Below are 13,422 nucleotides of genomic sequence, written 5' to 3' on the forward strand. Positions count from 1 at the left end.
ACAGCAAGCAGGAGTTGCCAGAAGAGCACAAAGCATTATTTCAGCTGCTGGCAGCTCCAGCCAGTGCTGCTTGCTGGCAGCTTCGAGACAGCCCCTTGCATTAGGGAGCCCTTCCTTCCCTCCCCACAGAGCAAACCCATCTCCCGTGCCCATTCTCTCACCTTTAATTTGAACAGTGGCTGTCCGAGATGAAGACAATCCCTTTACGTTGTGAGCTTCGCAGGAGAACACTGTGCTTTGATTAATACCTGGAGGTTGGCCAAGAAAAGGAAAGGAAACACAAACAGCTATATAATCCAGCTCCAACCGTCGGCAGAATTTCAATTGCGTGACATCCAGCTCATGCTGCACAGGCAGTTGGAGGGCTGAGCTGGGTGCCAATCAAAGGCACGTGGATTTCAATGTAATTAATGTGCCAACCACATTTTTAATGGAGAGTGTGTGGCAATGTAGAAGAGCTTCCCTTGGAGCTTGAGAAAGCACTGAAAAAGAAGGATGAACCTGGCAGAACAGCAGATCACAGCACTCAGTTCGGAGATGTCCCTTTCTCGCATGCTGGCACGCTTCCTTGGAGCAAGGATGGTGGAGAACCACAGGTTTGTACAACCCATCAGCACCCTGCAGCTCAGCTTGCCACCTGAGCACCTCTGTAACCTGAAGCACAGCCACCTGCTAACTGGGCTGGGAGCCCAAGCAAGCAGACTTCCAACCAAATGCTGCAGACTTGGAGCTAATGCCCACCTGTCCCTCACCTTCCATCCAACTTTTGGAGACAAGCAAAGGAGATGAAAGCAAACTGCTACTGCAGCTACGCTGAGGCACTCTCCAGGGTGACTCAATACAAGGGACAGCTATGCACCCTCACTTTCACAAGCATCTGTCCCTCTGAAGGGCCTGAATATGGCATCATACTGATGCCCTGCTGCTCCAAGGTGCACATTGGCATTGTTAATCAATCGTGACTTGGACACCTTTGCAAAGCTGCCTGGAGAGGTGTAGCCAGCATCTGTTTTCACTCTGCTGCCTTATAGGGCTCTATCTGATAAAAGTTAAGGGTTGGCCCACTATGAGCATGCAGTCTAGGAGGCAAAAGGTCTCTCAGAACTGCACGAAGCAGCTTGCACAGTGTCCACCTTTGCCTTTCAATTCATCTTCCAAGAGCCTGCAATTGACTGCACTGCAAAGAAGGTGTACTGAAGGAGAGGAGGGACTGCCATAAAAAGGAAGAGTAAAATGTTTTGGCTCCATCCACTCACCCCAGTGAACCAGAGGAAAACTCTGACAGCAGGCAGCAGAGCAGAGGAGTGCCTGACACATGAGACGCTCCCAGAAGATAGAAGCAAACACAGTCCTGTCCTGAGGAAAATGTGAAGTACACCACAAACCAAGACCCCCTTGCTGTCCAGCACTATTGTCAGCACTGCTTTCCAAGCACAATAGCCCTTTTACCAAACTGACTGCTTGCTGAACAAAGGTTTGCTTTCTGGCTACTACTTTACCATTTTCTTCAGGATTTGATACTTTCTTTAGCTAGGAATGCCTGACCAACCATATTTTTTGACACGCCTTGGCAATCTGACCATGCAGCTCATGTTCTCCTACATGTTCTCTATTGCGAGACCCACCCAAGGAATATCCCAAAGAGCACTACGGAGTTAAATTTCTAAGTTATCCAGAAATGAGTTTCCATGCTAGAAAACTATTAATTTTGTGTTCTTCCCCCTGATTAAATAAAATGAAATGCCAGCACCTGAGTGCATTAAAGCTGAACACTCTCCTGCAAGACAGGGTTGAGCATCTCGGCTCCCTCAGCACCTGCTGAAGCCATGTACAAGAGAGGCACAGGTCCTCTTGTCACTAACAAACAGCTGCACACAACCCAGCTTAATTCTCAGAACAATATTATCCCTAATCAACAAGGGCTCCTGTCTATCTGGAGTGGAAGAGAAAAGGACAAACAAAGGTGCTGGTGAGGAAAATACATAATACCAGTCTATTTGTAGAGTCGCTAGGAGCAGCTGCCCTTCTTCAGGCCCCCACATCACTGCTCTACAATGACGAAAGTTTTGCGAGGCACCGTGGGATGAGTTCAGGGGAGGAGGGGAGGGAAGGGAGACTTTTTCTTGTTATCGTCTTTCCCCTCTCCATTATGCATCTTTTCAGTTTTCATTTCAACTGGCAGATTCTATCATAAGGGAGCAGTTTTCATTTCCAACTTTGAACAGCACCCAGTGGCTACGTAAGAGAGGGAGCAGACGATAAAACCATCGCAAATCACAAACCAAGTTTTGATTTACATACAAATTAGGTTTAAAGGGAAGGCTTAATAGAATTGGATAGCTTGAAGAATGGCCAGAGATTTACAGAAAGAAACTCCCCCTGGGTGTAACTGTATTAACACTGAGGAAGAGGCCCCAGAGATGAATTTGAGTCGTAAAACCTAGCTAGTTCAAGTTTGACTCACAGCTGCTGAGAATAATAGCAGCAAAGAGAAGAAATATCACAAAGCTGTTGGAGAAGTAACTAGAATTGTTACCTTTACAAGGTAACAACAGGAATAGCTACAGTCAATTCTCAGTAGGTGTATGTCATCCTTCCCTGAAAGCAGGCTGAGGAGAAGCCCAAACCCCTACTGCCTCCTGAGGTCTCCAGCTGATGGCTGGGGGGAAGGCAGTCTTACCATCACATGCTAGCACCCACTCTGGGACAAACCTCAGTCTCTGAGAATATCAATCAGCCCACTTTAGCACCAATACAAGTGGCCTAAAAGCATCAAACAATTACAAGAGGTGGTCAGGTTTTAGTGGTAAGAGCATCCAGCAAGCCTACAAGACCAGAGCAGGGGAAGAGAGCAGAAAGCAGTGTGGGATGTGGCTGTGCATGGGAGGAGGAGGTGGCATCTGTTACATGCAAATGCTTTTAGGTTTCTAAGCCAAAAGTCACCAAGAGAGTCATTTGCTGAAGCCATAAACACTCCCCATGAGGTGGAATAACAAAAGAGGGACCCAATGCATCACCTGTCCAGTAGCATCTTTGCCACGGTGCCAGCCCCACCCAAGCTCTGCGAAGCCTGCGTGCCTCAAGCCAGCGAAAAAACACACTGGGCTACAAGCACCCCTTGAGATGATCTGCCTTCATGTGTGATCATGGTCTCTCAGCTTTCAAGGTGCAGTCAAAGATTGTTCCCACACTATGTGGCTACCCAGTGTCACTAGGCACATACAGAAAAAAGCTCTCGCTCTCCACACTTCTGATGCTCAAAGTGATCCCCTGCATTGGCAGTAGCCTTACCTGACACATTTAGGATGGAGGGGGAGATGTCTGGAAGCCCCACTCTAGAGTCTCCCATCCACCAGACAATTGTCACTGGTTCAGGGGGACCAACAGCAGCACAGGCCATATGAAATGGGGCATTAGGGGACACGGATACATCCTCAGGTTCCACAGTAAAGTAGGGTACACCTAGAAAAGCAACAGACAAGTGATAATAACTTGAGAGGCTCCTCCTGTCTCTGTTTGTTACCACTAATACCAGTGCCCAACACTGGACACCCATCTGTCCTGCCCCTATACCTAATCTGACTCTGTCCAAGCCATTCACAAAATAAACTAGATTACCTCGGGATGTGAATGGCCACACGCTCTCACTACAAGTCAGTGAGAAAAGAGTGCTTTCTTCCTAAAATGCCTTTGAAAAGACTATTTCACTGAGTGTCCTTCAAAAACTCCCCTATAAAGTAGCCTAAAACAGTAGAATCTGCCCAACGTTTCAGCTGAGAAATTGGGGTTTAAAGAGGAAGCAGTCAATATCTGTAGCCGTGTCTGCCACCACTTTTAAAGGACACCTAACCCGGCTGCAGGTACTTCTTGCCATGCATTAAAAACTGAACTTTGTAAACACGCTGAACTAGCTGCTGTGACAAACCCATGAATGAGGAAAGAATTCCCCTGGTGAGAGGCAGGGATCACTTACACTCTCTCTGCACAATCTAATTGACTGGAGCAGCCGCCCAGCATGCTCGGCACCGAGAGAACCAGGCTGCCCTGAAATTAGGGGTAATTTGTTACAGAGCTAATGCGGACACAGCTCTCTCAATAAGTATTTGTCTGCTGCAGTGGCAAAATTCCTGTTTGGTGCAACAGGCCTTGGATCAGACCCACAGGGAGCTGCAGTGCTGCTACCTCAGGTCTACTCTCAACCGGTAAGAGTTAATGGAGCTCAGCACATCAAAACGTGTGGTTCCTCTTACAGGCAATGCCAAGCCTCTGGTGGTTTCAGTGCTCCCACCTAGTTGCACAAAGTTTCAGCAGCCATCAGTATCAGTGCTGATCGTGCAGACCATGCAGACCGGTTGACACCCACTTCTGGTAACTGCTGGAGGAACCAAGGCCTGGAGAAGTGTTGGGCTCCTTTTAAACTCAAGCACAGCTGCCAATGACTGTCTACGCCAAAACAAGAAATAAGATAACCTCAGCTGGAGAAAATGTTTGGGAAACTGCTGATCTACCACCTCACAGAAAGAGGAACCAGCGATACTGGGCATTCACATGCTTCAGTCACACTGCCCTTGGCCGCAGAGATGACAGGCCCGAGTGGCTCCAGCTGGCATGGCACATGCTGAGCACCCCCAAAAGCAGGCTGGTGCCGAAACATGGATTTAGGAGCCTAAAGCTTGACATTCCCCCTGCACTCTGACTGGAAACGGCATCCTCAGTCTTTTACTGAGGGGCTCGTCACTTGTTTGTATTTTTTAGGTGGCAGTTTCTCTGTGCCCTCCTCTCTTCCTTGCCTCTTGTCCCTTTAGAGTGGCAGGTAAATGAAAAAAAGCTAACATAGGTCTAGAAACAGGTCACCCAGGAATGACAGTGCCTATCTGTACAAAGGCTAACGCTCGGGACAGGTATATCCATCATGATTCACCACTGGTTTCTGCTTACATGCTTTGCTTTATTTTTTTATTGCAGTCCTACTTAAACAGTAAAAGTGAACAAACTTTCCAAATACCAGCTGTGACACCTCCACCTGCTTTGACCTCCTTTTCTAAGGAAGGCCCAAAGGGAAAATACCAGCGTCTCTTCTACCCGTGAGCTGGATCCCTGCCTGTTGTCCCTTTGCCATGGTACCCGAGGTAACCTTTCAGGAGGATCCTGCCCAGCTTGGCAGGTTTTCTCACTTTGGGAGCAACTAACCAGATCAGACAAGACCACAATTAAAAACTCTTGTAGTTCAGGGTGTGCAGCTGATTCATCCAGCTGAGGAACTTGTCAGGATGTTACCTGGACACCTTTCAGTCTGTGGCACATTTACCCTCCTAGTTCTTGGTGCAAGAGGCAAGTGCCAGCACCCACACCTCACAGATGTACCACGGAAGCAGTGAGCTGCCAACCGCCAGGAAAGCAGTGGCAAAATAGGGAAATGAGCCTGTGTATTCCCTGTTCCAAGCCCTGTTCCATATCCTTCCCACAAGGACAGCCTTTTTCTACAGCTCAGTTTTCAGACGACGTTAAGGAGACACGTCCATGTGGGTTGGGCTGGTGTGCTGACTCTGTAGCCACAAGAAGGGCCAGCCCCACAGCCAGGGGTGTAATTTCAGAGGGAAAGTTCTGTAAGAGAGATAATCCTTATTTTCAGATGGTCACACTCCACAGCATGCCTCTTGGATTACATCTCCAGGCACTGAACACACTATCATGTTCTTGGTAAGGCCAGAATCTAGTTTCTAAAACAGAAAGAGTTTCAAAGTCTATTTTTTTGGGGGGTAAATTCTGAAGAGTTCTTCATAATATCAAACATTTTAGTGGTATCACAGGCACAGTTCAAATACCATCGATACAACTTCTGCTTGTTAAGACTACCTAACTGGATCTCCAGCCACAGACACTCGATAGCAAAGAAATCCATTCTAGCTCTCTGAGTTCGATACCAATAGTCTACGCTTGCATTGTACGGCATACTTGAAGGGTGTCAACACCTCCCAGGGGCTGCAGGAGACGAAGGTAAACATCCCCTCTCAGCCAAAGAGAACAATTGCTACAAAAACAACAAATAACTTCTAGACAAAGCTGGTGTGCCCAGGGAAGAAATACATACAGAAATAACAGTGCCAGTGGGACTGATAGGCTTTTGTAGTCCCTAGTTTTCTTACACTAACTGCTGATAGCTTTTTTTTAATCCACCCCTTATCACTACTTGTTAATTTTTATTTTTTCCCCACTGAATCCCATCTCATGTGACTACACACTCAGTTCAGGTTTAACTAGCTTCTGTCATACTTGCTTTTCTCTTAAAAATGACCGGTTACATTTTTAACTTATGGTTCTTCTGTTGTAAGCTTTGGCCTTCATTCTCAAAACTCCCCCTTACCTAGCTGCAGCTGTTTTTTGTGACTTTGTTATTTTTTTGCCTGCACTACCCAGAAGGGCTCCTTTGTTTTTCAGATTGCTTAGCACACTGAGCTACCCAATCACTACCAATGCACCCAACACGCAAATGCAGCCACCTCTGGAGTGGGCCATGGTATTGGAATAGAAATAGAAACCTGCACAAAAGAAAATTTTAAGCTGTAAACAGTGGTCTCCAGATGAAACTGCACCTGAAATTTTAGGTGGATGAAACCCTGGAACTCATGGAAGACAGAAGGTAAGCATTCCTCCTTCCACGAGGACTGCTACAAATATTTCCATGGCTCTGGATGAGTGACACCTGTGCTATAAAAATGTCACCCAAATCATACCACCTCCTGAGACACACAACCCGTGTCCCCTCTTAAAGAGTACTAATTCAGCTCGGGCCCAAAATATTACCAATTGCATCCAAAAATCCAGCTCTTGCTGCAAATACACTGTCCCTCTCAACTGCCTCACTCAATATTATACTATGTAAGTACTACCAGCTTCTGAGGATCTAAAATGATCATGGGTCAAGGGAAATGAAACTAGAGACAATGAGAAGCCATCAATCCACTCTGCCTTGGGTAACTTTTGGACAACCACCTACAATTTCCTCTTTATCAGACAAGACTAAGCAAAACAGTGCAACATGAACAGTCCTGGCTGTGAGGCACCGATGTATAACACTTCTCCTGAAACTCTCAAAATCATGCTAAAGCCGTACTTTGCCCAATACATAGAAACAGCTGTAGCCCTACCTTGAGAAGAGGGTTGGACCAGATGATCCCTTTCAACCTAAACCATCCTGTAATTTTATGAATACCAAAGCAACAGTGGATTGAGGGGCTGGAAGGAAATGTGTGTGCATGAAGGGGTTGCCCAGAGAAGCTGTGGATGCCCCATCCCTGTTGGTGTTCTAGGCCAGGTTGGATGGGGCCTTGGCCAACCTGGTCTAGTGGGTGGCATCCCTGCCTATGGCAAGGGGACTGAAAGTAGATGATCTTTGAGGTCCCCTCTAACCCAAGCCATTCTATGAAATAAGCTTTCACTTGCTTCCCAGTGTGCCAAAATAAAACCAGAAGGCTAACAGACGGACAGCTCCTTTCCTTGAAGCCACTCCCCTATCATTTCTTATCTGCCCTATAGTGATCTCACTGCAGTTATCAGGTTCAGAGCTAAGAGGCCTGTCACTTCCACCTACGGTATATTCGTGGGTCAACGCTGAAAGGAAACCAGCACTACTACTACTCCTTACCTTCCACTATGAGCCACACTTGCTGTGATTCTTCCTTCTTCCCCCCGTTCTCAACCTGGCACCAGTACTTCCCAGAATCTGTCCGCTCGACGGATTTCAAGCTGAAAAAAGTCAAAAGCCACATCGATATTTTACGTGGATTAAGCATGTTTTTGCCCCAAAGGACCCTCCAGTGTTTGACAAACCAGATGCATGGATAACACCCACTGAAATGCTGCCAGCCCTAGAGAGGAAGACAAAGCCAGCCAGCACAAAGCACGCAGCAAAACAGTGGAGAAAGGAGCCTCCTCTCTAGGGTGGATGGAAAGAATCCTCAGCAGAGCAAACAGCCTTCCTCCAAAATGTGCTCGTAGGAAACCTGTAATTTGTGTCCTTTGAGAGTAGGAAGGGGTTGCTCATCTCCTTGACTCTGAGTTGTGACTCTAGCTGGTCTTCAAGAGTGGCAGCTTAGCCTACGGCGCCTGAGCTAGTGGGAAACTCCAAATCACATGCTTCCAATGAGCCCGAATGTTTTCCTCTGGTTAGGTGATAGGACAGCCTCATATGGGAATAAATGGGTCAGAAGACTTCCCCTCTCATTTTGACTATGCTTAGTGTATTCTTACCCTAAGAGCATTTTGCACCGCAAAACTACTTGGGCCTTTCGCTTGGTGATTTCAAAGGGGTTATGCTGGCTTCCAGCACAGGGCCTCACACCACAAACCATTCTCCATTCTCCCTTGCTCAGCAACAACTCTCCTTCTGAGAAGGTGCATCCAAGCAAGGGAAAGCAGTCGCAGGGACTGAGTGGTTCAGCAGATAAATTCTCTTCCTCATTCCACCACTCTAAGGTCTCAGCTACCAAAGGCACCAGTGTGACTCTGAGTGCCCACCAATGTACAAGTGCTAACTGCCCCCCTGGTATGCACAGCCATGCGTTGGCTGTCATGCAAGATCCTCAGCAGGTTTGATGATGGCTTTTCTAAGGCTAGCAGTCCATCTTGGGGAAGGGGAGGAATTTCTCAGATGGAAGACTGAACAGGGAGACCATTTGCTGAAATGCACAAAATGGTCCCGCTACAGCCTGATTTTCAGAGCTGTACCTTCAACAGGAATCAGCTGTCCTGCCCATCCAGCCGCATGTTCAGAAACACAGCGATCGCAGCAGAGAGTCACACAGCGGGTGGTAGAAATGATCACTTTAGTAGGAGAAAGGAAAAAGAGAAATACGGACACATCTAGATTTAACACCCTAACTTAGCCCTGGGGCTGCAGGAAGTTCTCAGCGGAGAAAAATAAGACGTGAGAAGAGATCAGATTGACAGTGGCAAAGCAGAACAGGGAGAAGTAAATGGTATAGATTTAAGACAAACTGTTTCCACAACATAACGTTATGCAACAGTTTTGCTAGGCACCGATTTTTTTCCTACCAGAACATTTATTACAGACAAGTTCTACGACAGAGACTTCTAGTTGCTAGAATAGGAGACTCCATGCAATGGCAAGCCAAGAGACCTAAGAGGAGATGAAGCCTGAGCTCACAGAAGAGTGATTCTCAGCCAGCCAATGGTTTTGAGCCCTCACAGCGATGGCACGCTTGCTTGTACAAGCTCTCTTTATACGTAGATAAAGAGCCAGAGGAGAACCTTGGGTCTTGTTTAACCTGGTACTTCCAGAACTCACCGACATCCACCTTCTGCTGCAGGAAGGGCAGAGAGCTGCTCTGCAGAAGGGAGTTTTTAAGCCCCTGAGCAGGGCAGACTTGATATAACTTGGCATAAACGTATAGGGAAAGTTTCTGCAAAATAATTCGGGGATGGATTAAGGTGCCAAATGCTCCTTCACAAAGAAGGGAAGGGGACAGAGTCCTGGGAGTCTCATTTCAATTAGCAAGCCTCATCCCTCAGGCAGACTGACAGCTCAAGAGAGAAAAAGAGCAGAAAGAGTACGAGAGAGAAAACCTACACATCAGACCTTAGTCTTCCTGCTGCGCAGCAGAGCAAGATGAACAAACAAGGCAAGAGCATATCCTTTCACCTTGCAGTCGCATCTCAAGCATCACAAGTGTTAGCAAAGCACCTGTCACCAGGGTAGTCAGAAAACCAATACGGCTCTAGTGCACCATCTCAGCCCTCAGTGGCTTCAGTTCTGCTCTCAGTTATGGCTTTGCCACACACTGAACTGCAGACCTGAGGACCCTGCCACAAAGAGGTCACCGCAGTTACATAGCTATAGCTGACAGCAGAAAATTGTGCAATAGATTCCATGATATTCTTCCTTCTCCGCATCTGTTGTACCTGAGGAAGCCGATCCAGTGCTCTTCATCTACTGGAATGTACACCTGGTCTACGCTTTGCACCACTGCTCCGTCCTTGATCCACAACATCTCGGGATCTTCCATTCCCTCGAGGCTGCAATTTAGTTTGACGGGTTGACCCTGGGACACCTTTAATTTGATTGGAGATCCTGTAAATTTCATACCTAAAAGAAAAATACTACTCCGCCCCACCCCCGGAAGAAGGGGGGTTGGAGTACAGCAAATTACTCCAAGTCGGTGGTCTGGAATTACACACCCTACCGGCATGGCATGTGCTGCAGAGGGGTCTGTGGACCTCGCCTCTGCCCACCTGTGCCTGCTAAGCAATAATCACAGGCAAGCTCTGAAATCGCAATAGCTGCAGAGTGGTGGCGGCTCAGTCTGCGCGGGGGGGCTTTTCTCAACTCCGTGCTCGCTTGTGGAGCAGCAGGGTGAGCTTCTGCAGAGCAGTGCCCGGGCAGAGCCCACCACAAAGGCTGGGAGATTCACCGTGCCCGTGATCTGGCCGTGCCGACCACGCTCTAAACATGGTACCACACCTCCCTCTCGCATTTCAGCTACGGTGCTCCCGCACCACTAAGAAATCATCACGCTTGCTCCATTGTATGCATTTGTAAAGAGCTGGGACACGAGAAAGAATCAATTATGCCACGTTATTCAGCGCACACCGTTCCTCTGCGTTACAGAAAGCTTCCCTGCAATTTACAGAACCTGTGAAAGCAAAGCCTGTTCTACAGCACCTCGCCGAGGAGCAGAGATTTCTGTCGCGTGACGTGGGCGTGCGCTCCAGCGAGCCTCCCTGGGTCCAGCTGAAGGACCACGCCGCGCTCAGAGCCACGGAGCCGCGACTCCAAAGCAGCAGGACCCCGAAGCAGCAGGACCAGCACCCGGGGAGCTGCTCAGGTCCACACTGCCACAGATGCGATCGGAATCCGGCCCGGAGCATTGCTGTACGTGTGGGTGGATGGGGAGTGTTTCCCTCAAGCAGAAGTGAATCTATGGAATGTGTTACCATGAGAAAACACGGAAGCCAGCTGTACAAGCGCATTTTAGAAAGACAGCAAATAAAGGAGGAACCGGAGGATCAAAGGAGACCGTGGGAAAGCAGGAACGTGGAATATAAATGTAAAGCTAGTTTTGTTAGGGAGAGTGGCCATTTCCTATGCCGTGGCACAGGACTGACAGACCAGAACAGGTTTTGCCCAGCTTAATATTATGCCCTAGCAGCAGCTTCCGCATATTTTAGGGAAAAACACACAACAAAACAAAACAAAAACCCCAATTCCATCACTCCACTGCTCTGGTGCAGCCATGTATCACCACTGTGCATTCCAGCTTCGCCCCGGTCACTGGCCGGTCAGCTTCTCACAGGACGCCTCACTACCCTACACAACATCACGTGTGAAAGCCAGAGCACCAAGTAAGCAGCCCTGTTGCTCTCGCACTCTGTTACAGCCTGAGCAGTGACCAGACACGGAGACGCCCGGTGTGCCGCTTCCCCCTCACCAACACGCCACCCTCCTGTGGGGACAGCAGCTCCCCCCGCCACCAGCACCCCGGGAGCATCCCCGAACCAGCAGAAAGACTTCGTGCCTGTTTCTAATGAGATCCCCCAGCCTGCTCCCAGCTGGTGTCCAGCGATCGGTATTTCTGCCTTTCTGCCTGCTGCTGTTAATTCAGCGCATTGACAAAAGGCACAGCAAAACTGGTAAGGCGATCGTTTTAGGTTAGTTGCTGCAGCTGGTTTGCTGGGCTAAGGATTTAATCACCTTGGGTGAGGATGATCTAATCTTGCATTACTTAACTCATCTGTAACACAAATTACACGTCCCAGTGTGTGCCAGAAAGCATCCTCCCTTCCACCACTCACAATATTGGAACAAAACATGAAAGCTTCACAGCAGCTCTCTCAGTATTACAGAAAACTAATGCAGCCAGGTTGCTAAAGGCACACGTAAATTGACAGACACTCTCATTACAGGTGCCTTAATGGAAAGGCAAACTACTTGGCTTTCCTCAGACTGCTCTGCCGAAGAGTTAACCACAAATTAAACAATGAAGTGTCATTAGAGACCTTTTATGGTTTCAGTTCCCATACAAATTAATGCTGGAGGAAATTAATATACAGCAGGAGTGTTCAGCCTAAGTTGTAATTCTCCACATTGCCTAATATAAGCCTTCTGTCAAGATCAACTGAAGGGAAGAAACACAAACCAGGGTTTTTTTTTTTAAATAAATTCACAAGTTTTTGACAAAACTCAGCTTTAGCTGTGGCATCCCTTCCTGTAGGTATCTGGAAGAAGCGCACAGGAGGTCAGCACCGATTTTAACGTCCACCTTTCCCCCTTGGGCTCTCCCACTCACGATTTCCCACCCGATAACGCTCTCGCCAGCCCAAGCGGCTTCCCCTAAGCCTCCCCGGAGCAGCCACAGGAGCCGAGCCGTGAGCTGGCCGCTCGGAGACGCGATTCTATCGCGCTCCTTATCAGGCAGCACCGACAGCGGCAGGGCGCACCGCCTGTCGCGACAGGCAGCGGGTCGGCGCGTCTCGCCTCCTCGCTCCTGCCACCTCGGGAGGTTGGGAGCGCGACCCCGCGAAGTTATCTGGGGAGCGGGGACAGAGGGGGCTGCGGGAAGCCTTGCTGCCCCTCCTGCTCCCGGCCTGGCCGCCCGCTGCAGCCGGCGGGAGGCTGCCCGGCCTCCGCAGCCCTCCCGGGGGGCTCCAACTTGGGCAGCGCGGCTCGGAGGGCGCGGGGCTGGGGAAGGCACCGTGCCCGGCTCGCCCCCGGGCTGAGCGGATCGCTGCTGCCGTGCACGGGCAGGGCACCGAGCCTGGCCGCTGCCCCGCTCCCGGGGCTCCCCGAGGTGCAGCTCCCCGAGGTGCAGCTCCCGGCTGTGCCCGGCACCGCAGCGGGGCCGCCGAGCCCCGCGGCCACCTGTAGCCCAACCCCGAGCCCCTTCGTCCCCGGAGGGCCGCCAGCGCCTCACCTGCCGCGGCGGCGGCGCCGTCCCGGAGCGCCGCAGCCCAGAGTCCCAGCAAGAGGAGGCGCGGCAGAGCCATGCCCCGCTTCAGCTCCATCGCTCCCGCACCACCATCGTCCCCCGGCTCCTCGGCTCCGCCGGGCTGCCCCGGGAGGCTGCGGGGAATCTCCAACTTCTTTCCGGCGGCGAGCAGCGCAGCGGAGCGGAGCGGCTGCGGGCTCCGGTCCCGGTGCCGGTGCCGGGCGGTCTCCCCCTGCCGGCGCGCAGCCGCTCGGCGGCTCCTGGGCCGGGCCCGTCCCTCCGCCGCCGCCGCCTCCTCGGCCAGGAAATGGCGGTGCCGGGCGGCCGCGGCGCGCTGGGCTCCCCCTCTGACATCACCTCATGAATATGCAGCAGCGGCCCCCGGAGCACAAAGTCGCCGCCCCGCCGCCGCCCCCGGCCCCGGGCGGGCAGAGCCTCGAGGGGGGCTGCGGGCAGGGGGGGCCCCGAGCCCGAGCAC

General features: G+C 50.4%; 1 protein-coding gene across 1 annotated transcript in view; it reads right to left on the reverse strand.

Annotated features, from left to right (window-relative positions):
* TYRO3 (TYRO3 protein tyrosine kinase) overlaps positions 1-13,200 on the reverse strand; it is a 39,721-nt gene extending 26,521 nt beyond the window's left edge. The window contains exons 1-5 of the mRNA XM_084287097.1: positions 12,930-13,200; positions 9,922-10,105; positions 7,646-7,746; positions 3,292-3,462; positions 162-248 (exon numbers count right to left, since the gene is read on the reverse strand). Coding sequence (XP_084143223.1) covers positions 162-248; positions 3,292-3,462; positions 7,646-7,746; positions 9,922-10,105; positions 12,930-13,020 — 634 coding nt within the window. The 5' untranslated portion in view covers positions 13,021-13,200. The remainder of the gene's footprint in view (positions 1-161; positions 249-3,291; positions 3,463-7,645; positions 7,747-9,921; positions 10,106-12,929) is intronic.
* Between the last annotated feature and the right edge of the window lie 222 nt (positions 13,201-13,422).

The sequence above is a fragment of the Netta rufina genome (genome assembly GCF_964035555.1).
Source record: "Netta rufina genome assembly, chromosome: 5".
Taxonomy (NCBI): domain Eukaryota; kingdom Metazoa; phylum Chordata; class Aves; order Anseriformes; family Anatidae; genus Netta; species Netta rufina.